At 51.3% G+C, this 22,918-nt stretch overlaps 1 protein-coding gene across 2 annotated transcripts; it reads left to right on the top strand.

The window, feature by feature from the left end:
• Positions 1-11,615: 11,615 nt before the first annotated feature.
• SPINDOC (spindlin interactor and repressor of chromatin binding) lies at positions 11,616-22,283 on the top strand. 2 transcript variants are annotated; one of them, XR_003611531.2, is made up of 7 exons: positions 11,616-11,970; positions 15,318-15,647; positions 15,748-15,897; positions 16,028-16,165; positions 16,334-16,534; positions 21,390-21,517; positions 22,061-22,146. XR_003611531.2 is itself a non-coding variant. In XM_028117853.2 (6 exons), exons 1-6 carry the CDS (start codon positions 11,844-11,846, stop codon positions 22,270-22,272), a joined length of 1,158 nt encoding a protein of 385 aa, XP_027973654.1. In that variant the 5' UTR covers positions 11,616-11,843; the 3' UTR covers positions 22,273-22,283. The 2 variants fall into 2 exon arrangements, 1 of the variants encoding a protein (XP_027973654.1); XM_028117853.2 differs by lacking the exon at positions 21,390-21,517 and having other exon boundaries at positions 22,061-22,283.
• The last annotated feature ends 635 nt before the right edge of the window (positions 22,284-22,918 follow it).

The raw sequence follows: 22,918 nt of genomic DNA, 5'->3' as shown, positions 1-22,918 counted from the left end.
CCTGCATTGGGCTCCTTGCTCAGAAGGCAGCCTGCTTCTCCCTCTGCCTGCCCCTCCCACTGCTTGTGCTCTCTCTCTCTCTCTCACAAATAAATAAATAAAATCTTAAAAAAAAAAAGTCAAAAATTTAACTGACTGAGACACCCAGGCGCCCCTAGGCTGCTAAGCTCCTTGAGGAAGGTCACTCTGCCTGTCTTAAGTACTTGTCAGTGGGCTACAAGTTGTAAGGAAGTTTAATTTTTTTCTTTTGCCTTTGCTCTCCACATCAGCTATGGTGTTCATCTTTGCCACCACATAGTGGATTTTGCCTGAAAACAAACCCACTGCAGAAGACCGAGCCTGGAGATGGAGAGAAAGGACATTCTTGAAACGATCATATGTGCTCCTGAATCCAGCAGTGTCTGAAGTCAATGTAGTTCAGGGCTTTCTGATCCATGGGCCAGTACTCTCTCTTTTTCACTTGACCTGGTTGGCATTTGGTTTCTATCGTCTGCAATGGAAGAGTCATAAGCGATATAGGAAACAAGGAGCGGTCAGATCATGTAAGACTGGAATGTGAGGCTAAGTTTGGACTTTATACTGGGGTAACTGGGAACCATGGAGGGGTTTTAAGCAGGGGAAAAACATGGTCCCTGTTATAGAAATTATAGAGCCCATCCCTCTGCCCCAGGCCAAAGCTAGATCCACTCCATTATACTGGTCCGCAAATCCCAAATCCCACCACTATCAACTTTATCAGAGGTAGAATCTAAATCAAAAGACCTTAATGAGTGTTGGTACCACCCCTTGGGTAATAAACCAATCTGCCATTAAAATGTATGGAGGGGAGCCTGGGTGGCTCAGTCGGTTAAGCGTCTGCCTTCAGCTCAGGTCATGATCTCAGGGTCCTGGGATCCAGTCCCATATCAGACTCCCTGCCCTGCAGGGAGCCTACTTCTCCCTTTCCTGCTCCCCCTGCTTGTGTGCTCTCTCGCTCTCTCTCTCTCTCTCTCTCTGTGTATGTCAAATAAATAAATAAATAAATCTTTTTAAAAAAAAAAAAAAGCATGTATGGATTTATAACACCCCAAGACCCAGGCAGTGCAGAAAGGAATATTATCTGAAAATATAAGTTGAGAGCCATGCAAATGGGCAGGGGAATGTCTTTTTAGATACATACTTATTGCTTCCAGAAACTTTGGGGGCGGGGGTTGAAAGATATGCTTATGTAAGAAGAAACCTAATAAGGGAACCAACAGGCTCTGCAGCTTTGACTCTTTCAACTGAGTTAAAATTGGTGGGTTCACCATGCTCATCCTTACTCTGGGTGCTGGAGGCCATTCATCACCCAGAGCTTGCTGGCCCAGCAGGAAGTGAGCATCAGTGACCTTCCAGCTGAAGCCCAAGATCCACTCTAGACAACAGGATGCAGGAAGGAACAGAGGCAAAACTCTCCTGTGGAAAGGGGTGGAGTCTTCCTTAGGAAGAGAGCAGTTGTCTTATTTAGAGACCAAGAAGGAAGTTCACGTACATGTGCAGGGTGAGCCTAAGGACCAGAAAGCAATCAGAAGAAAAGCATCCATGAGGATGAAGATGGAAAGAAGTCTCAAGTCCTATGGTGCTTTTCTGCGTGATACAAGGGAATGTGCAAGGGAGCCAGAATTATAATCATTGCTCCTTTTATCATGTAACTTCCTTCTGAAACCGGCCTAATTTAGTGTCTTGCAAATTTTTTAGCATGTGCAGGAATCACCTATAGGGCTTGTTACAAATACAGATTCCTGGAATCCTTCTATAGATTCTGATTTTGTAGAAAGAGTGGAAGCTGTTGTTTATGCCTGTTCAGCATCCTTCACCCTGTCTTTTGGTATCCTTTGGGGAAACACATTTATTCGTTGGTTAACTCTGGTCCCTACTGGTCCATGATGGCTCCACAGTCCCCCCACTTTTAGGATGCACGTGTGTTCGTGCTGAGTAGGTTCCCACAAGCAGCCCGTGCTGCACTGTCGGAGAAACCCCAGAGCAAAAAGCGAAATGTACAAGGTGTGAAAGGTACAAGGTGTGGAAGAGGGGCCATCAGGTTGTACTAACACGAAGTTGACAAAGCCCGCACAGAACTCGAAAAAGAAAATAATAATAATAATAATAAATTTAAAAAATAAAAATAAATTTTTTTAAAAATCCTGAAAAAGAGACATGGTTGAGAGGATTTGAAGTAACCCACAGAGAGCTCCTGGACAGTCTGCTTCCTGAACTCTCAGGTCCACTCCATTAAGTCCAATCCATTACAAGAGGATTCATGGAATAAGCTGTGTGATTGCTAGACCACTGAGCATCTAGTAGGATGGTTGTAATAGAAACGATGGACAATACCAGTGTGGGCAAGGTTGTGGAGAAAGAGGACCCCTCCCGCTTTGCTGCTGGGAATGCAGGGTGCGGCCACTGCGGAAAACCATTTTGGCAATTCCTCAAAAAGTTGAACATAGAACTAGCCTAAGACCCAGCAAATCCACTCCTAGGCATATACCCCGAAGAACTGAAAACAGGTGTCTAAGCAGAGACCTGTATATATATGTTCACAGCAGCGCTATTCACAATAACCGAAAGATGGACATGACTTGAATGTCCGTCACTGATGAATGGATAAATAAAATGCGGTGTGTGTGTACAATTGACTATTGTCCAGCAATAAAAAGAAATGAAGTACTGATACATGTTACATGAGTGAACTTGGGAGACATTATGCTAATTAAAAGCCAATCACAAAAGGCCATATTGTATGATTCCATTTATATGAAATGCCTAGAATATGCAAATGTATAGAGACAGAATGTAGATGGGTGAGCGGTTGCTATGGTATGGGAGTGGTGCTGGGGACAATGAGTAGTGACTGCTAATGGGTAGAGAGTTTCTTTTAGGAGGAATGATAATGTTCTAAAATCACATTGTAGTGATATTGGTTGTACATGGAACTGTACGCTTTAGATGAGTGAATTGTATGGAATGTAAATTCGATCTCAATAAAGCTATTTTTATTTATTTATTTGTTTTTGAGAGAGAGGTTGGGGGTGGCAGAGGAAGAGAGAGAATCTTAAGCAGAATTCATGCCCAGCATGGAGCCCAACAGGGGGCCTCGATGTCACGACCCTGAGATCATGACCCCAGCCAAAATCAGGAGTCCGTTGCTCAACCGACTGAGCCACCCAGGCGCCCCTCAATAAAGCTATTTTTTTTAATAACCTGAAAGGCTAGGGCGCCTAAGCGGCTCAGTCGGTTGAGCAATGGACTCCTGATTTTGGCTGGGGTCATGATCCCGGGGTCCTGGGATCAGGCCCAGGTCTGGCTCCCCTAATAAATAAATCTTAAAAAAATAAATAAATATAAAAAATAAAACTAAAATTAAAAATAAATAAATAAATAACCTTAAAGTCCTGTGTCCCAGGAAACCCCTTGGTCACTCGGGCAAACCAGGAGGGTTGATCCCCCTCGTGCCACCCGCAGCCATATAACATTATAAAAAATAATAACAAGGAGGTTGGGGAGAGAACGCAGGGCCTGGAGTATAAACTTGTTGTGGTAATGCTGTGTACAAAGGCAAACCTTTATTCCTCGCTCACAGATCTGTGGGTGAACTGAGCCTCTTGCGGGCCAGCTGGGCTCAGGCGGACTTGGGTGTCTCCCATCGGAGGACCCAGGCTGCAGGAGCAGCATCACCCTGGGGCACGCTCTTCTCGTGGTGGACGGCACTCTAAGAGAGGCCAACCTACACCATGCAGATATCCATAAAGCCTCAGCCAGGATATAGCTTACTTCACGCCTGCTCACGCTCTATTGGCCAAGACAAGCCACGTTGCCAAGCCCAAAGTCAGTGGGTTGGGAAAATATTCACTGCCTAGTAAGAGGCACTGAAAATTCTCAAGGTAATGGGGCTGGGCGTGTAATCTTATTACAGGGGGAGTGGAATAGTTGAAAACAAGCCAATCTACCACAACTACTGGACCACATACTTGTCATTCCTGCCTTATGAGACATTTGTCTAATGTCTGCTGCATGGGGATCTTTTTTTCTTTAATAGAAATCACTATACTTAAAATTATGATTGGATGCCTGGGTGGCTCAGTCGTTAGGCGTCTGCCTTCAGCTCAGGTCATGATCTCAGGGTCCTGAGATCAAGCCCCGCATCGGGCTCCCTGCTCTGCGGGAAGCCTGCTTCTTCCTCCTCCATTCCCCCTGCTTGTGTTCCCTCTCTCGCTGTGTCTCTCTCTGTCAAATAAATAAATAAAATCTTAAAAATAAAATAAAATTATGATTATAAAAGTAAAAATATCAGACAATACAGAGAATGTTCAAATGTAAAAATTAGCCCAAATCCCACCATTCAGGGTTAGACAATGTTAATAGTTTCGTGTTCATTCTTATATAATTTCTTACATATATATATATATATATCACAGTGATGCTATGTTTAACATAATCAGGATCATGATATATATATATAGTTTTGTAATCTCCATTGTCAGTTAAAATTTCAAGAATACCTTTCTATACAAAAACATAGATCATGGGGCACCTGGGTGGCTCAGTTGTTAAGCATCTGCCTTCAGCTCAGGTCCTGATCTCAGGGTCCTGGGATCAAGCCCCGCATCACGCTCCCTGCTCGGCGGGAAGCCAGCTTCTCCCTCTCCCACTCCCCCTGCTTGTGTTCCCTCTCTCGCCATGCCTCTCTCTGTCAAATAAATAAAATCTTAAAAACCAATAAATCAATAAATCATCATCATTATTATTTTTGTAGAGAGAGAGAGCAAGCGACCAGGGGTGGAGAAGGGCAGAGGGAGAGGGAGAGAGAGAATCTTAAGCAGGCTCCATGCCCAGGACAGAGCCCAACGTGGGGCTCTATCCCATGACCCTGATATCATGACCTGAGTTGAAATCAAAAGTTGGGCGCTTAACCAACTGAGCCACCCAGGCGCCCTAGATCATTATTTCTCATGTTCGTATGAATCTTAATGGTAGTTACCACATCTTTCATGTGTTTATAAACACTTTCCATCAATAATTCTGCTATCATGACACATTTATTTCCATTTCTCATGTTTACTTTCGATCTGTAGCAATGTTATTCCATTTTTTGCTTCAACATAATCATCGCGTACGTGTTTGTGGAGTTGCACACTTAACATTATTTCATGAAGGCTTTTCCATGTTGTTACGGTCTGGATATTCTTTTTGGTGCTAACACACAATCATCTGTCAGCCAGTTCCTGTTGTTAGACATTGTGGTTATTGCTAGTATTTTACTGTTATATTCATTCATCCCATAAATTTTTATGGCATTGATTGGCTGGGGGTTATGATTATTTTCTGGTTTTGCCTTCTTTTCCACCATTCTTCCCTTCCTATGGGGCGGAGGTGGGCCAGTTTCTGGCATTTTCCAACTGTTGAGTTCAGTAGTAGTTTAGCAGGTCAGTAAGAGAAGTTCGCTGCCCTAGATTTACATAGTTTGGAGCCACTTTCCTACACAGTGGGTGATAGTTGTCCTCAGTAGGAATGGTTTCCAGAGATTCTCCCACTGCCCACTAAGCTGATTCGGCTCATTTTCTGGCACCAAAGCACAGGGCCAGAGGTCAGGAGTGTGTCATATAGAGCCCAGCCCCGGAAGCTCACTCGGGCAGTGGAGGAGAAACGAGGTTTGAAATGTACGGAGCTAGAAGCTAGTCCAGGGAAAGAGCGGCCACGCCACCTGCTATGTGGGAAAAGCCCATGGACATGGAGAAAATAAGGCTTCTCTGCAGAAAGAGGCAGAGACCAGATATGAAAAGAATGTCCTCGTAGCATTCATGTCCTGGGTCCCATTATTCCCAAAGCCTGCCTGTGTCCCTGCCCTTCCCAGGATTGGGTGCTTAGCACTTCCTTGAAATCCACAAGTCAACAAATCGCCCATTTTGTCTGAGCTACTTTGAGTTGACATTTTTGCAACGAGAGCCCTGAAGTGCAGGCACCAAGCCAGAGCTAACACCCCAGCCCCTGGGCCAGTGCTGGAACTAGAAAGATGGACAGGAAAATGGACCTGCCTTCCAGGAGCCCGGAGACCACAGGGGACTGTGACATGCAAACAAATCATCAGTGTGCTATGCCCGGTTTCATAGGAGAGCTGTCCCAACCCACCAAGAGCCAAGAGAAGGGGACCTCTGACTACATGCAAGAACTGAGTAACATTTCACCCAGCACCTAGGAGTGAGAGTATACTAAGTTTCAGGGAATGAGTAGTTTAAGGGGCAAACACTGCTATGATATCTGTGTTGGGTCATTATTTTTCTTCTTTTGGGTGACTTCAGGGTAACTTTTTTTTTTTTTTAAGCAGGCTCCACGCTGGGAGCCCAATATAGGGTTTGACCTCACGACCCTGAGATCAAAACCTGAGCTGAGATCAAGAGTCGGACACTTAACTGACTGAGCCACCCAGGTGCCCTGTTGGCAATAGGATTATCGAGCCAAAGAGCATGGACAGGTATTTATTATGGCTTTTGCTGAAGATCACTACAAAATGCCAAGCAAGTTAGAAGTGAAGCCATGCATCCACCCTCTTACTTAGCCTTCAACAGCCCTCTCCACATTTAGAGCTTCAGACAGCTTTATTTCCTGCAGCATTCTGCTCACTGTCTGCATCATCGCTGAGGCCCTAAAACGCCAATAGTAGAAGCTGTACTAAGAGGAAATGCTTCATCCCAGCTTGGGCCTCCAGCCCAGGGGACACTATGGAGAGTGGCCTGGAGCAGCTGATTGCTGGAACGGGCCATCCGTTGCCATCTCTCTCATCTCCAGGCTGTCCTTCCCGTTTTAGGAATCTCATACTCCAAAGCCAAATTTACAAAGTCAAAAGACGAGTTACAGACGTACTTGTCTAGGAAACCTACCCTCTCTCCTCCACAGGGCGCTAGCTCAACAATTAAGATTCCACTTCCTTCTAGGCGCCCAGGTGGCTCAGTCGGTTAAGCGTCTGCCTTCTGCTCAGGTCATGATCCTGGAGTCCCGGGATCGAGCCCCACGTCCGGCTCCGTGCTCTGCCCAGAGTTCATTTCTCCCTCTCCCTCTGCCCCTACCCCTGCCCCTTCTCTCTCTCTCTCAAGGAAATAAATCTTAAAAAAAAAAAAGAAAGAAAGAAAGAAAGAAAAGAAAAAGAAAAAGAAAAAAGATTCCACTTCCTTCAGCAACACGCTATGTATGTAGCCAGTGGGTGGGAACTCCACCTAAGATGGTCTGGAGCTCCCCCTCAGGTCCTCGGGGCAGAGAGGGCTGGCTCAGCAGCCAGCGTGATGGGAAAGAGCCCAGGTTTTGCAGCGAGACAGAATTGTTCTGTGACTTGCAAGTTGTTCGATTTCCGAGGACTGATTTCTCTCAGATTGGATTTCTTCATGTATATATTGGAGCTAATAGTATCTACCCTTTCGTGCATTTAATGAGGACTTCGAGTTCATGGAGAAGCAGAGCAGAACTGTAATGGAAAGAGCAAGGACAGGGGACACGCAGAGCCAGAGCAGAGTCTTGCTTTTGCAACTAACCATATTTCATTAAATCTGAGATATCACAGATTGCAAGAGAAGCCATCATCTTATGTACCCTTAAGAAACAGCACTGCCAAGGGGCACCTGCCTGACGCAGAGTCAGCAGAGTATGTGACTCTTGATCTCAGGGTCATGAGTTCAAGCCCACATTGGGTGTGGAGCCTATTAAAAAAAAAAACTGCCAAATTCTGACACAATTTCTTATCTCTTTGCATTGTATTTTATAGTTAAAGATCTCTTCCAGACTTACTGATATTTTGACAGACTTATTTTTTATTTTTTTAAAGATTTCATTTACTTATTTGAGAGAGAGAGAGAGCACGCATAAGCAGAGGGAGCAGCAGAGGGAGAGGGAGAAGCAGGCTTCCTGTTAAGCAGGAAGCCCAATGTGGGGCTTGATCCCAGGACCCTGGAATCATGATCCGAGCCAAAGGCAGACGCTTAACCGACTGAGCCACCCAGGCGCCCCTTGACATAGACTTTATTATATCACTCTTTTTTTTTCTAATTCAAAATTGAATTTTTAATTTTTTTATTTTTTTCAAATTTTTATTAAATTCTAGTTAGTTAGCATATAGTGCTATATTGGTTTCGGGAGTAGAATTTAGTGATTCATCACTTACATAGAACACCCAGTGCTCATCATAACAAGTGCCTTCCTTAATGCCCATCACCCATTTAGCCCATCCCCCACTCCCCTCCCTCAACCCTCAGTTTGTTTTCCTGTAGTTAAGAGTCTCTTATGGTTTGCTTCCTTCTTTTTTTTCCCCTTCCCCGATGTTCATCTGTTTTGTTCCTTAAATTCCACATATGAGTGAAATCATATGGTATTTGTCTTTCTCTGACTGACTTATTTCACTTAGCATAATACACTCTAGCTCTATCCACGTTGTTGCAAGTGGTAAGATTTCATTCTTTTTGATGGCTAATATTCCATTATATATATATATATATATACACACACACGTACATACACATATACACACATACCACATCTTTTTTTTTTAAAGATTTTATTTGAGAGAGACACAGCGAGAGAGGGAACACAAGCAGGGGAGTGGAAGAGGAAGAAGCAGGGTCCCCGCTGAGCAGGGAGCCCGATGCAGGGCTTGATCCCAGGACCCTGGGACCATGACCTGAGTCAAAGGCAGAAGTTTAATGACTGAGCCACCCAGGCGCCCCATACCACATCTTTATCCATTCATCAGTCAATGGACATTTGGCCTCTTTACATAATCTATTGTTGATAATGCTGCTTATAAACATTGGCGTTCATGTGCTCCTTTGAACCTGGATTTTTATACCCTTTTGGTAAATACCTAGAATTGCAATCGCTGGGTTGTAGGGTAGTCTATTTTTAACTTTTTGAGGAATCTCCATCCTGTTTTCCAGGGTGGCTGCACCAGTTTGCATTCCCACCAACAGTGTAGGAGGGTTCCCCTTTCTCTGCATCCTCCACAACATCTGTTGTTTCCTGTGTTGTTGATTTTAGCCATTCTGACAGGTGTGAGGTGCTATCTCATCACGGTTTTGATTTGTATTTCCCTGATGATGAGGATGTTGAACGTCTCTTCATGTGTCTGTTGGCCATCTGGGTGTCTTCTTTGGAAAAATGTCTATTCCTGTATATCACTCTTCATATACATAAAGATGAAATGTATGCAAAGTAAATTGGCTAAGGTTGTCAAAGCCCTCTGACCGAAGACCACCAGGAACACTGCTGTTGTCAAAAAAAGTTAGGTTTGTTTAACTTGCTTCCGTAAAGGAAAAACGTACCCTAGGGAAAACCCTCATGTGAGTCTCTTTAAATTCGGGCTTGCATTCCATGGTTCTGTGGAGGGATTAGGGAAGTGGGGAACCAGTTCTGGATTGAATGTTGTCAAAAAGCAGGGGCAACTTAGAGACTGGGTATCTTTTTTTTTTTTTTTAAAGATTTTATTTATTTTTTTGACAGAGAGAGACACAGCGAGAGGAGTGGGCGGAGTGGGAGAGGGAGCACGATGCAGGGCTCGATCCCAGGACCCTGGGATCACGACCTGAGCTGAAGGCAGACAATTTACAACTGAGCCCCACCCAGGTGCCCCGAGACTGGGTATCTTTATAACGTTCATCTAGGAGGCAGGAGGATGCAAGCAGGGCTGGAGTTACCTATGGTAAGGAAGCAGCAACCACTCAGAGTCATTTTTGTGGTCACCAAGAGGCCTCACCTATGTCTCATTCTGAGCATGATTTATTTCTGCTGGTAACGTCATGGTCTGAATATCAGAAGGGCGATCCTGAACACTCTTGATATTCCTAAAAGTTCACAGTGATGTCCACTAAAGTATCCCCATTCCAAGGATGTTAAAATGTAGAGAAAACACTCATCTTGGATTTGATGAAATAGGATTCTTGCTGTATTACCTTGGGCAAGTAATTTACCCCTTTAAGCCTCAACTTCCTGCTCTATAAAATGGGAACAATACAGTCTACCACATTAAGACTTATGAGGACACAGTGCCTGGTATAATATTGGGTGTATCACTCAGAGTCCAAGGGGGGAAATAGGAACCATTCTAAGTATGTAAAACAAAGAATTTAATGCAAGGTATTGGTGACGCTGGCGACAAGGGTGAGGAAGGGCTGAGTAGTCCCAACAGGGGACAGAGAGGCAACCCAGAGATTAGCAAACGCAGGACACTCCCTACCAGTCCTAAACCGGAGGGACAAATGGAGGAGATGGAATTAATGTAGCCTGGAAGTGAGGATCATCCCCCAGAAGTTGGAACCGAGGCAGCCTACCCAGCAAGAGCTGGAACCAAAGAGGAGCTTTATCTATGGCTGGAGACCTGCCCAAGCCCGAACAAGCGAGAGAAAGAGAAGAAACACACTGGCTTTATCCTTCCTCCTATCTTCCAGTCTCCTGCCACTGTCTCCCATTGGCCAAACCCAGACCTGAGGGCCCCAGTCCTAGGAGCCTAAGGATCTGCACCGTGCAGGGCAGTAGAGCGAGAGCAGAAGGTCAAGGAAGGGATCCCTGCAAAGGTTACCGGGTGATCCTGAGATAGAAATGATTGAAACCAGCTTGGTAATCCCTTTATCTGTAAAACCTTTAAAGTACTGGATACACTTGAAAGTAACAAAATTATTCACTTAAAGACCTACGACAATCGAGATACCATAGGTCTTTCTGCTCTCCAGCCCCCAACCCACTAGTTGGGGCCTGGAGAGTTCCCATCTGCTCTCCAGCCCCAAACCCACTACAGGCATTATTCTGAATTACTCCTGTGTCTGGTCTGATAGGGTAGCATTTTGAGATGGATTTCCAGTGTCAGACATTTTCTCAACAGAAACCTCAGGAAAGCTTCTACAGCAGGGGGAGATGCCCATTCTATGTCATGGAGGTAAAAGCTCACCTGGAGCAGGATTAGGATGTAGCAGTGTCATGGTAACTGGACTCTGGTCTTGGGGCTTTCAAGGATTTGTGTGCCCCTGGGGAGGCTCAAAATCTCTAGACTCACGTTTAAAAAAAAACATGGAAATCAAAACCATCGGGGGTGGTTTGCCTGTGCCACATTCCACTTGGCTCTTCCATCTTCGCATCCCCTTATCCAGAAGGCTCCACAGTGTTTTCTGAGAAAGGATGAGGTCGTCTAAGAAAACAGATAACGTGCCCAAGGTCAAAGAGCTGCGAAATATCAGAAGGAATTCCGTCTCCCCCCCTTCCCACGCCAAGGCCCTTCTCGCTGCCCAGCGAGTTCTGTTCCCGCCCGGGGCATCTCCTGGCGGAGGAAGGCTCGTTCAGGAAAGGCAAAGGCGACCCCCAGCAAAACCCCAGGGCACCTGGTAGCGCTCTCGACGCCCGCCAACGGGCCCGATCGGCAGCCCGCCGGGCCTGGGGGCTTCTCCGCCGGCCGGCAAGGCCCGCCTCCACGCCGGAGGCCGGCCGGGAGCCCGCGGCCCTCCCCGCCGCCCTGCGGGTCCCCGGGAGGCTAACGGAGCCGCGTGCCCGGGGCGGGGCCACGCGCGATTGGCCGCGCGAGGTCGGGGGCGGGCCCGCGGCGGGCCGGCCGGGCGGGCGCCGACAATGAGCCTCCATAAAAGGGAGCGGCGGGGGCTTGGGGCCCCGGATTGAGCCCTCCCCACCCGGGGTCCCGACGCGCTCGGTCTCGGGGAGGCCCGGACGCGCCCGTCGCAGGCCGGGCGGTGAGCGGCGGGCGGCGGGGAGGGGGCTGTGCAGGGCGGGAGGCGGCCCCTGGCTGCGCGCCCGGCCCCCAGCGTCGGGTCACCGCGATACCCCCCCCCATAGACACCGGCCGCACCATGGCCCTAAAGGCCGAGGGCGCCGCGCTCGACTGCTTCGAGGTGACGCTCAAATGCGAGGAAGGGGAGGACGAGGAGGAGGCCATGGTGGTGGCCGTAATTCCGCGGCCCGAGCCGATGCTCAGAGGTGAGGATGGAAGGGGACCCCACTTCCGCGTCAGGGTCCGGGCCCGGGCGCCCCCTCCCCCTCCGCAGTCAGGGGCTCCAGCGTCCCCTCCCCCTCCGGCCTGGGACCCGGGCGCCCCCTCCCCCTCCCCCTCCGGCCTGGGGCCCGGGCGCGCTCTCGCTCCGCCCCTTCCAGGGTTTGGAATCTGGGGCCTCCCCGAATTCCCTCTCCCCCGCCCCCGTCTGGGGTCTGGAGCCTTCGATCCACACCCGGCGCGCTCCGGATCTTCCGGTGCCCGAGCGTCCCCTCTCCCGGGCCCCGCACCGGCGGCCGCGGTCTCCCGCCCCGCGGAGACGGAGGCTGGCGCAGGGGCCAAGCTGTGTTTTAGGCCGAGGGGCAGCAAGGCCTCTGGGCGCGGCAGCCTGGTGTCCGGAGAGATCGGAGAATGCCGCCCGCCAAGAGGAGGATTTTCAGGGCCCTCTACGCAGAAACCTTTCCTGCCCCCCAGCTCCCCTTGCATCCCCGGCCTTCCACTTGCGTAAGCCACAGGTGTCAGATTCTAGCGCTTCGGGGGTGAATGGGATGGCATACAGCATACTCCGTTTCGGAAGAGAAGTGTTTGCTAGGGGTATCCTCTGCCACGCTGGAAGGAGATGGGCCTTTGGAAGGGATTCGAGGAACAATCTGGGAACATTTGTCTTCCCCTCCCCCTTTACCAATTTCTTGAGTCCGCAGGACCTTGCAGACCATTAGAAAACAAAGGGCCTTCTTAGTGGAAAACTTAATACTCATGAAAATGCCAGAAAATTTTTCACGGAAATGCAAATATCTTTTTATTCTCAAATACCTCTTCCCGTAGGGGGGATTGTACCCCAAAGAGGTTGAGAGCAAGGCCATTTATTTAACCTCAGCAGCACGCGCTATCTCCCTGCACTGCCTCTCATCCTCTTTGGAATTTGGAGAGCTATAAAACAAGTTAGGGAAATAAAGGCTGCTACCCTTCTCAGAGCTTTGCATCCGACAGAGGTTCTTTCCCTACTTGTGCTAGTATTTACTGAGTGCTGGATGCCAGGCTGTCTCAGTTAATCCTCTCAACAACCCTGCAAGAGAGGCCCTATTCCCCATTAGGGATGAGGAAACAGAAGTCCAGAGAAGTTAATTCATTCAACAGGTCTTCATTAGGCACCTACTGTAAGCCAGGCAGTTTTAGGCTGGGCGTGCTAATGGCTATAAACAAAGGTGAAACATCCCTTCTGGAATATATGTGTATAAATGAATGACCAAAGACAAATATGATCAAATGCATAGGGTGTCAGGTGCCGATATGTGGTTCAGAGAACACCAGAGCAAAGGGAGGAGAAGGGGGGGGGGTGTTTTATTTGGAATATCAGGTGGTCAGGAAAGACTTCTCTAATGTGGATTTTGAGCACGGACCCAAAGGACACGAGAGAATGGAACTTGTGGGTAATGGGAGGGAAAGCATTTTAGGCAGAGAGAATAGCAAGTATAAATGTCTTGAAGCAGAAGCTTTTTGAAAGATTTGGGGTAAGTGGGGAAAGGATAAATTCTTGATATATTCTTGATAAATTCTTTGGCCTGGGCATCCAGAAGGACAGGCCTCCCACGAAACAGACAAGAGGGCTAGGGTGCAGGCGTGTGCAGGTCGGGAGTTAGGGTTTGAACGGGGTGAGTTTGACATGCCTGTGACACATTCAGGTGCCATGACCAGATAGGCATCAAACACGTGTGTTTAGATGCAGGGGAGAGTCTGGCTGGAGGTAGAAATACGGGAGTTGTCAGCAGGCAGGCAACGGGAGGAGACCGTCAGAGGAAGGAGGCAGACAGAAGAGGTCTAAGAACGGAGCTGTGGAACCCTCTCCGGTGACTGCAGGTTGGAGATGGAGTCGGTCCCTCATCGGAGATTTCTGAATGCCGCTACCTGCCAGGCGCTGTTCTTGAGGCTGGGGGTCGAGGTGTGGACGATGAAAAGTCATGCTGTGCCGGAGCCTACCATGCAGCGGGGAGACACGGGGCACAAGTGACACCATGTTAGGCCTGGTGGCGGTGTGAGCTAAGGAGGATATGAGGGGGGAAGGGGAATGGGGTGCCCCGCTTTCTGCGGGGGGGGGCAGAGAAAGCCGTTGCAAGAAGATGGTTCTTCAGCTACGCCCTGAAAGAAGTGAGAGAGCTTTGAGAATAGATGAGAGGAACCAGCACGCGTGACCCCAAGAGAGCCCCAGGGAAGTAAGAGGCGAACCAATGGGAGATGGTGCCTAGAAGCCGAGCGACAAAAATCAAGATGGAAGAAGTGATGAGTCAAATGATGAAGTTTAAGAACTGACCACCGGGTTTGACATCGGTGACCCTGGCGAGAGCTGTTTTGGAGGAATGGTGGGAAAGAAAGTCTGACGGCAACCAAGAGGTCAAGGGTCCGGTCACGTGAGAGATAGGTATAGCCCAGCCTGGGACCTGGATCTTCTGAGTCCTGACCAATTCTCAGGCTCATTTTAAATGCCACCTCCCCATCAGTTCCTAGGCATTAGGCCCCCCCCCCCCCATATTTTATTTCATCTTCTCAGGTGGAAGAGAGGGGTGGCCATGAGAGATCAGAGAGACTCCGCAGAAACACTCAGCTGCCAGGCTGTGTGGGTCTCAGCCTGCCTTCTTTGTCGAGTTGGAAAGGGTTCCTGCCCTGCCAGAGTTTGTGGTCCAGGCGCACAAAGCAGATGCCAGGCAGACCCTTGGGCATGAGATCACACCTGCAGTTTCTCTGGGAGATGGGAAACAGATTGTGTCGGGGTGTGGTGGCCTGTTAAAGGGGCCTCGCCGGATGGAGGAACAGACATGCCCGTCATTCGCTGACTGAAGGCTCACTGAGCATCTCCTGCGTGCCAGGCCCTGTGGGGACGATAGATGATCACACGTACCATTCTTGTTCTCAAGAAAGTATGCAGTGTGGCCTGGAAGTCAGATGGGGTTATAATCCCCCGCCAGGGGTGGGAGGTCAGAAAGGCTTCCCAGGAGTGACGATGTGAGTGGAGCCATGAAGGAAGTATAGGAATTTATCAGACTGATCAGGATGGTCTGGACGGACATGCCAAGACTGAAGACTGTGCAAAAACACAGCTTGTCAGAAAAGCATGTGGACCTGTGGTCCGAGCCCAGATTGAGAGGAGATAGGGAGATAGTGGGATGCCCAGGCACACAGCGTCTCATGGGCTGCAGGGGAAGGGAGAGAAAGACTTTCGGCGGCAATGTTCCTCCCTCCGCCCCCCCAGCACTCCACCCAGTTTGGGGAATCAAGTTGTAAGTATTCTAGGTCGTGGGCACCTTTACGGCTAACACGTCCTGCACCTCTCCCTCTGTAGTGGCCCAACAGGAGAAGACCCCACCGCCGAGGCCCAACCTGCTGGAGGCGGGTGGCGATGGCTGTGAGGAGCCCAAGCAGCAGGTGTCTTGGGAGCAGGAGTTCCTGGTGGGAAACAGCCCAGGAGGCAGCGGGCGGGCACTGTGCATGGTGTGTGGGGCCGAAATCCGGTCCCCCTCTGCGGACACGGCGCGCATGCACATCCTGGAACAGCATCCTCACACCCTGGACCTGAGCCCTTCAGAGAAAAGCAATATCCTGGAGGCCTGGAGTGAGGGGGTGGCCCTCTTGCAAGACATCAGAGCTGAGCAGCCTTCTTCACCCACCTCAGGTAGGGATGGCGGGGGAGGGGGGGCGGTAGGGGTGGAGGGTGGAGGGAAAAGTCGGCCTCTCAGAGGACTTGGAGCCCACTGGGTGTTTGCCGTCTTCAGACTCAGGCCAGGACGTCGAAGCTGACCCGGACTCCGACCCAGACCCTGCCAAGATGCCAGCAGAGATTGTCGTTCTCCTCGACTCTGAGGACAACCCATCTCTCCCGAAAAGGAGCCGGCCCAGAGGACTCCGCCCCCTCGAGCTTCCTGGTCAGTCTTCTGGAAGCCCTTGAGGCTGAGCTGGGGAGAGGCGAACGTGCGCCCTGTGTTCTGTGTGGAGAGAGGCTGTGGGGCTCAGGCGTGGCCCCTTTAAAAGGTCTGGGGTCTTCTCATTCTGCAGCTGCTCCTGCCTCAGAGCCAGGAAATAGGAAGCCCCGTGGTCAGAGATGGAAGGAGCCCCCTGGGGAAGAGCCGGTCAGAAAGAAAAGAGGCAGACCCATGACCAAAAACTTGGACCTGGACCCAGACCCCGACCCAGGTGAGAGGGAGGCCCATGCAGGTTGTGGGCATGGGCTCCGGCCGCAGTGCTCCTAGAGGAAAGCCAAGCAGGGGAGGGGGGTTGGTCCAGGCCCTTGGATTCTGGCTTCAGGGAGGATAGACAGCTCAGCCTCCCAGACTCACAGGTCCATCTTGTCCTTCCTTCCAGACCCCCCGTCGCCCGGCTCACCCACGGAGACTTTTGCTGCTCCTGCTGAGGTCCGACACTTCACTGACGGCAGCTTCCCGCCGGGCTTCGTCCTCCAGCTCTTCTCCCACACCCAGCTCAGGGCCTCAGACAGCAAGGACTCACCCAGAGAGGGGAGAGCTGCAGAAGGAGGCCTTCCCCAGCCGGAAAGCCCCTCTCCAGGTGAGCTCCTGAGAGGGGACGACAAGGGAGCGTCAGGCAGGCTGCATCCCTGGGGTCTGGCCTCCCTGAGGCTGCTCTGCAGCAGAGCCCAGGGTAGAGGTGGTTAGCACTCGGGTCCCCTGAGAGACGGGGCCAAGGACAGGCAGACTTGAATGACAGGGACTGGCCAGAAAGCTGAGCTGCTAACGAATTGGTCGTTAGGTTGGGCTAGGCCAGTGCTCCCCAAAACCAGACACCCAGCACCACACTTAAGGCTGAGTCCACCTGATACCTGAGGTGCCCAGCTCACCCTTTTGGAGCAAGGGCCTTAACAGACCCGTGGTGAACTCGACAGGCACCTCCGTGGAGAAAGCAGTCCAGTGACTTGTCTAATGATAGCAGTAAGCGCTTGCGTTTGTATTGTGTTTAACTGATTTCCAGAAACTTCTATACATGGTTCATCCGGCCTTTAGAAAAGTCTGTTTTCTGCAGGGGAGAAGGAAGTGGGAAGGTTGAGTCTCAGAGCTGAGTACTCCTTCCCTTGATCCTTGTATTCGTTTCCTGTGGCTGCTATAACAAGTTAGTGGCTTACAAGAACACGCTTTATTCCTTCTCAGTTCCAGAGGTCAGAGGTCAGGAATGGGCCTCACTGAGCTAAAATCTGGATGTGGGCAGGGTCATGTTCCTTTCTGAAGGCTTTGGGGGCAGGGGTGAGGGGTGTCCATTTTCTTGTCCTGCCAGCTTCTTAGAAGCTGCGCGCATTCCTTGGGTTTTGGTCTCCTTCCGTCTTCAAAGCCGGCAGCCTCCAGGAGAGTCCTTCTGAGGATGCTATCTTTGGCCTGACTCTTCTGCCTCCCTCTTCCCCACTGGGACCCTTGGGATTACATGGAGCCCACCCAGATCATCCAGGACAATCTTTTTAGTTTGAAGTCAGCTGATTAATCAGCAACATTAATTCTATCTGTACCCTTAATTCTTCCTTGTCATATAACATAACCACAGTCACAGATCCTGGGGATGAGGGTATGGACATCTTTAGGCAACACAGTCACATAGCCAAGCAGTGGCAGAATTCAGATTAGACCAGAATGCATTCTGGGAGGGCAGAGGCTGAGCCTGGTTCCTCTTCATCTCTCCATGCCAGGCATCTCGGGCTCGGGAAATGGCTCTTGAAGGAGTAACCGAGTGACACACGGCACCTTGTCCCGGCCTGTCTGAAGTGTGCGTTCGGAGTTAGAGCCCAGGGACAGATAGCACGGGAGGTACCAGGGGCTCCCCAGAGCAGGGCTCTCAAAAGGGAGGTAGGCTTTTTGCACAAAGAAAAAAGCAAATGTGCGCCATCTCCTGCCCCCCTCCACCAGTGGTGAGCGCTGTTAATAGTTCGTTTGTATTCTTGAGACCTTCTGCAAAGCTCGCTGTGTGCGTGTGTGTGTGCACACGTGCACTTTCGCTTAATCATATTTTACCAAAACGGGCTCCGCTTTTTCTCCTCTTGAGGCAGGCGTCAGCCCTTCACGTAGATCACCGGTTTTAACTGTCTCGAGTTTCACCTTGAGCCACATTCCAGTCCTGCCTCTCCGAGAACAGTGCGCTCTGCTTGGACTTGAGCATTCCCCAAGCTTCCTCGTTGTCTTCGGCGTCTTACTGCTCTAAATGGCTAACTGCTTCCACTGTTTAATGGGTCTTCTGGTTTCATTCTCGAAAGGGAGCCTTCATTTTGAGTCCTGGGATACCCTGTGCCCAAATTCCACCTATCTGGAGTGGTGAGTAGCTGAGAAGGAAGTCCCTGAGATCTCGGGTCCCTTTGGGGTGCATGGGCAAAGTCTGAGGCCTTAGGGTTCACCAGTCTGATTGACATGAGAGGCTTTTTCTCAGCAGGGGCAGGATCTAGGGAGCTAGGAGGTGGCTGGAACCCACAGTGGCTCAGCCCCGAGGGAAGCACTCTGGAAAATGACATGAGTGAGGACAGAGTAGAGTTTCTTTGTCCCCAAGAAATTTACTGTCTGTTTGGGGGGGTACAGGTCGGGGGCAGTGACGCAGCCACCCGAGTTCTGTGCAGGGCAAAGGCTCCGGAGCGTGGTCGCAGACTGTTTCAGGATCCCAGAGTTTGGACAGATTTCTCAAGACCCTGTGAGGCTTCAACCAGAATGTCTTCATGTTGGGTTGCTTTATGTATTGAGGTTCTGGGAAGATTTTGAGTAAAGATTCTATCCTTTAAAAAAGTTTAAAAGTCAAGGATTTGGAAGTTGGAAAAGGTCACTGTGGTGAAGTCAGCTGAGTTGATGGATATGAGTGGGAAGCAGAGAAGACTTTCTGGAACTTTCCAAGGGCCTTGCAGAACGAGGGTGGGGAGGTGTCCAAGCCAGGAGAGAAGGTGAGCCTTGAGGACCCCATTCACAAATCATGAGACAGAGAGCCTCTTGGTCTTGCTACTATTTAATTTGAGTGAGACCTAGAGAGCCGGCTCTTAGGATACCTCAGCCAGGCTCAGTATGTTTCCAGGCTGGACCAAGGAAAACGTGTGTGTGTGTGCATGTGTGAGCTTCGCAAGGGACAGACAGGGTCTTTGTTTTGTGGACTGCTGTATCCTCAGCACCCGGTACCATGCCTGCCACAAAGAAAGCCCTCCGTAAAGATTTACTGAAAGAAGGGTGGATAGTGGCTACCTTCACTTGTCACGTGGTGGTGACATTTTCAGTCGCCAATCAGAAACAAGCCTTAATGAGAGGGAGAGAAAAAGACTCGGGCCCACTCTCTGGAGGTGTGTGCTTGTACACACATACACAGATGTAGAGGAAGGGGGAATGGAGCTGGGGAAGCAGAGGGGCTTGGGCTTCCCAGGAGGGAGGGGGCCAGCCCTGGGTTTGGAGTGCAGAAGGGGCTCAGCTTGTCCCCAGACTGATAAATCCTCCTGGCCTGCTCTTTCACGGCCCTGGGGCTGTGACCACGCCTGCTTTCTGGAAGGGCCTCACAGGTCAGGCTTCACTGTCCTGATGCTCCTGCACCCACCCTCACCTCCGCCCTCCGTACTCCCGGAAACAGTTGGTACGTCATTCTGTTGCTTTGAGCAGTCCCGAAGTCCATGAGCTCTTACCACGTGCTGAACTCTTTTAACGTCTTAGCGTGTCATCGGTCTCCTTAAATCGCCACAACCACCATACACGGTATTAGGATTTCCATTTTGGAGAAGAGGACACAGCCTCGGAGAGGGAAGGCACCTCTCTCAGGGCCCCTCACCTAGTAAACGGCAGCCTGTGTGCGTCTCCACCTGTGCCCATCCCCCTCCAGCATCCAAGCCACATCCTCTGCCTTCTCTCTGCTGCTGGGGCTAAAACTGCTGCTGGCAAAGCCTGTCCCCCGGCCACACACACTCCTCGCTGGAGCCCATCCCCCACCCAGCTGGCCACCCTCCTCTCTGTCCACCATCCGTATTTCCCTCTCCTCCAGACCTTACCCGGCAGCCTACGCAAAGCTGTGATTTCTCCCTTCTTGACCCCTCATGCCTCCCTAGCCACTGTCCCATGTGTCCCCAAGCCTTTTCAGCGAGGCTGGAGAGCATTTTCTACACTAACTGGCCCTCCCCTCGCTGGGAGCCACTTCAGTCGTATTCCCATCCCCCCATCGCATGCTAAAATTGCTTGTTTGGCAGGGTTACCTTTGACTTGCCTAAAGTGAAAATCCAGCGGTCAATTCTCAGTGCTTCTCTTTCCCCAATGTGACCATAACTGTGACATCGCCCTCCCTCCTTCCTGGAATCACTCTCTGTCTTGGGGCTCCTCAGGCCACTGGCCGGGTCTCCCTCCAGCTTCACTGGCTGTTCTGTTTCTCCGGCCCGTCCTTTCACACACGACTCCCTGAATCAGATCGGACAGTTCTCTCTCTTTTTTTCTCGAATGTAAGCTGCTTCAGGTCAGGATGTGTGTCTCTTTCATTTCCTGTGATCTCCCCAGCACCTGTTACAGGGTCCAGGTGCTGCTTACGTGTTCGGTGAGGGACTGGATGCCTCAACCCTGGGGCAAGACCTTCTTCACTCCTGGAGCGACCCAGTCCGAGTTCATGTGCGCCCAGCTCCCACCCAGATTCCCCCTGGTTCCAGCCTCTCTTCCAGATGCCCGTGTGACATATCTCTGGGTGTCCATAAGATCTGTCAAACGGGCTTATCCAGACTGAACCCCCATGTCCCCAGGCCCGCCCCCAGCCACTCTCCTCCTCCCCATGCTCCTCTCCCCTTTTCCATTGTGCACTTTGCTCAGGCTAAACCCTCAGTCACCCTCTTCCCGTTTCCCAGACTCCACATCAAGCTCTTGGCAAAGCGTGTTAGCCCCACCTCCAAGATTGGTTCAGAATTCACCCTCCTTTCACCCCCTCCACGGCGGCTACCCTGGTCCAAGCCATCTCTTGCCTGGTTCCTTAATGGCCATCTCCCTGGCCTCCCAGCTTCTGGTCTTTGCCCACTCTGGTCTCCTCTCCTACGGTAGCCAGGGTCCCCGGTGCGAACCAAGTTGGATGCCGTCCCTGCTGGTTCCTGTCACGCTCCAGATAGAAAACCAGAGAGTCCTCATGGCGACCGGGGATGCTCACCCCAGGATCCTGACTCTCCTAGCCCAGCCCGCCCGCTCTGCCCAGGCACTGCCTGCTGTTCCTGCAAGCACAGGCAGGCACCCCCGGGCGTCCGCGTTCGCTCTTCCTGCTGCCTGGAGTGCTGTTGCCCAGCCACCCGCGTAGCGGACCCTCACTTTCTGTACGTCTTTGCTCACATACCCGCTCCATGAGGCCCTCCGTGCTATCCTGCCCCCTTCCCTGGTGTGTTTTCTTATTTCACTTTGTTTCCGTCCATACGCAACACATCACATCTTGTGTCCGTTCATCCTATCAGCTCCCGCCGCCGGATTGGGAGTTCCAGGAAAGCCGCGTGGAGTCTGCTCGCCCCTCTCTTAGGGCCCGGTTTTGCCTATTCTGAGCAGCTGCTCCCCACTGCTGAGGTGGACATCTGATCCCCAAGGGGTAGGTCCTGACCGGAGCGGAAGAGCCCCGTGAAGCTCGCAGGGCAGAGCTGGGATGCTAACCCAGGACTAGCCGTGCAGGGCTCTCGCCTTAGCCTCCGGAACCGTCTGTGAGCCCCTTGGTGGGCAAAGCTGTGTCTTACTTGGTTGGCGGGGGTTCCCCACTCCCACCACCAGTGTCCACACAGGGCAGAAGCCCTCAGGCTAGGGCGCCCAGGAAGTTTTAGATGAAGCAGAGTGAGGTGAAGGGAAGAGCCGAGGGAGGTAGACAGCACTGAGCGTCTGTGTACCAAAATACGTGGGGGAGGAAGCCTGACTTATGCCTCCGGGGCTGTGACCTCATTTTCTGGTTGGTCGTGGTCCTGTGATGAACCAAGAGTGGAGCTTCCCGCTGTCCCTTGGGCTCCCCCTCATACCAGGCCTTGGACTGTGGAAGTGAAGGCCTGGGAGTGGAGGTGCGGTTTGCAGAGGCCTTTGGGGGGCACCATCGTGGTGGGGGTCCGGAGGGCCCTGACTTCTGCTCTCTGCTCCCATCCCTGCCCAGCTCCCCCTCCGGGGCTTCGTGGGACACTGGATCTCCAGGTTATCCGCGTCCGGATGGAGGAGCCCCCGGCAGTCAGCCTCCTGCAAGACTGGTCCAAGCACCCCCAGGGCACCAAGAGTGTGGGAGCAGGTGACACCCCAAACTGGCCTGCGGTTCTGTCAGGCTCCAGCACCACTGTGGGGGGGCAGCCAGAGGCAGGGAGTGGTGTATAGGTTCTCGCTTTCCTGGGGAGGGAGGGAGGGAGGAGGCAGGGTCCCCCTTTGGCTTATCACTCAGAGCTGCCCGGCTCGGCCACCTGATGGAGAGAGTAAAACCAGGTGCCAAGGCAGGATGGAGGAGAGGAAGGGGGGCAGCATCCACTGCTACGTGGGGGCACTGGAAGGTGTCTACCCCTGGCAAGGCACAAGGCCGTGCCCTGAGACGGGCAAGGCTGACCTCGGGGCTGTCATGTGGTAGGGCATTGAGCCTATGGAGAACACCTACCCCGATCCTTTCACTGACCCAGATCTCTCTGCCCCCGCTCCTTTCCCCTCTTAGCCCCCCTCCCCCATTCTCCCTTGGCACAGTGCCTTACACAAGAGGTGGTCACAATGGGGTTTGAACTGAGTCCCACTACCTCGGGGGACGCCTCTCCTCCCCCACCTGTTCAGGCCCCTAAACCAGGAGGCCTCCATTACCTCTTCCCGCTCCATCCCTGCAGGAGGCCCAAGCAGCCCACCTGGGGGCTTTGTTCACTCCCTCCCTCCTTTTCACCTCTTTTCCTGTTGTATATATCTCCTTTGTTGACAATAAATTATTTTTTTTTATTAAGAGAGTTCCGTCTGGGCCATCATTGGGGGACGGGATTGGCTGGCAGGA

The sequence above is a fragment of the Eumetopias jubatus genome, unplaced genomic scaffold (genome assembly GCF_037043125.1).
Source record: "Eumetopias jubatus isolate StellerSeaLion01/CBP00866 unplaced genomic scaffold, mEumJub1_p1.0 scaffold_13, whole genome shotgun sequence".
NCBI lineage: Eukaryota > Metazoa > Chordata > Mammalia > Carnivora > Otariidae > Eumetopias > Eumetopias jubatus.
The sequence above is the reverse complement of the archived record's forward strand: the minus strand, read 5'-3'. Positions and strand labels throughout refer to the sequence as shown.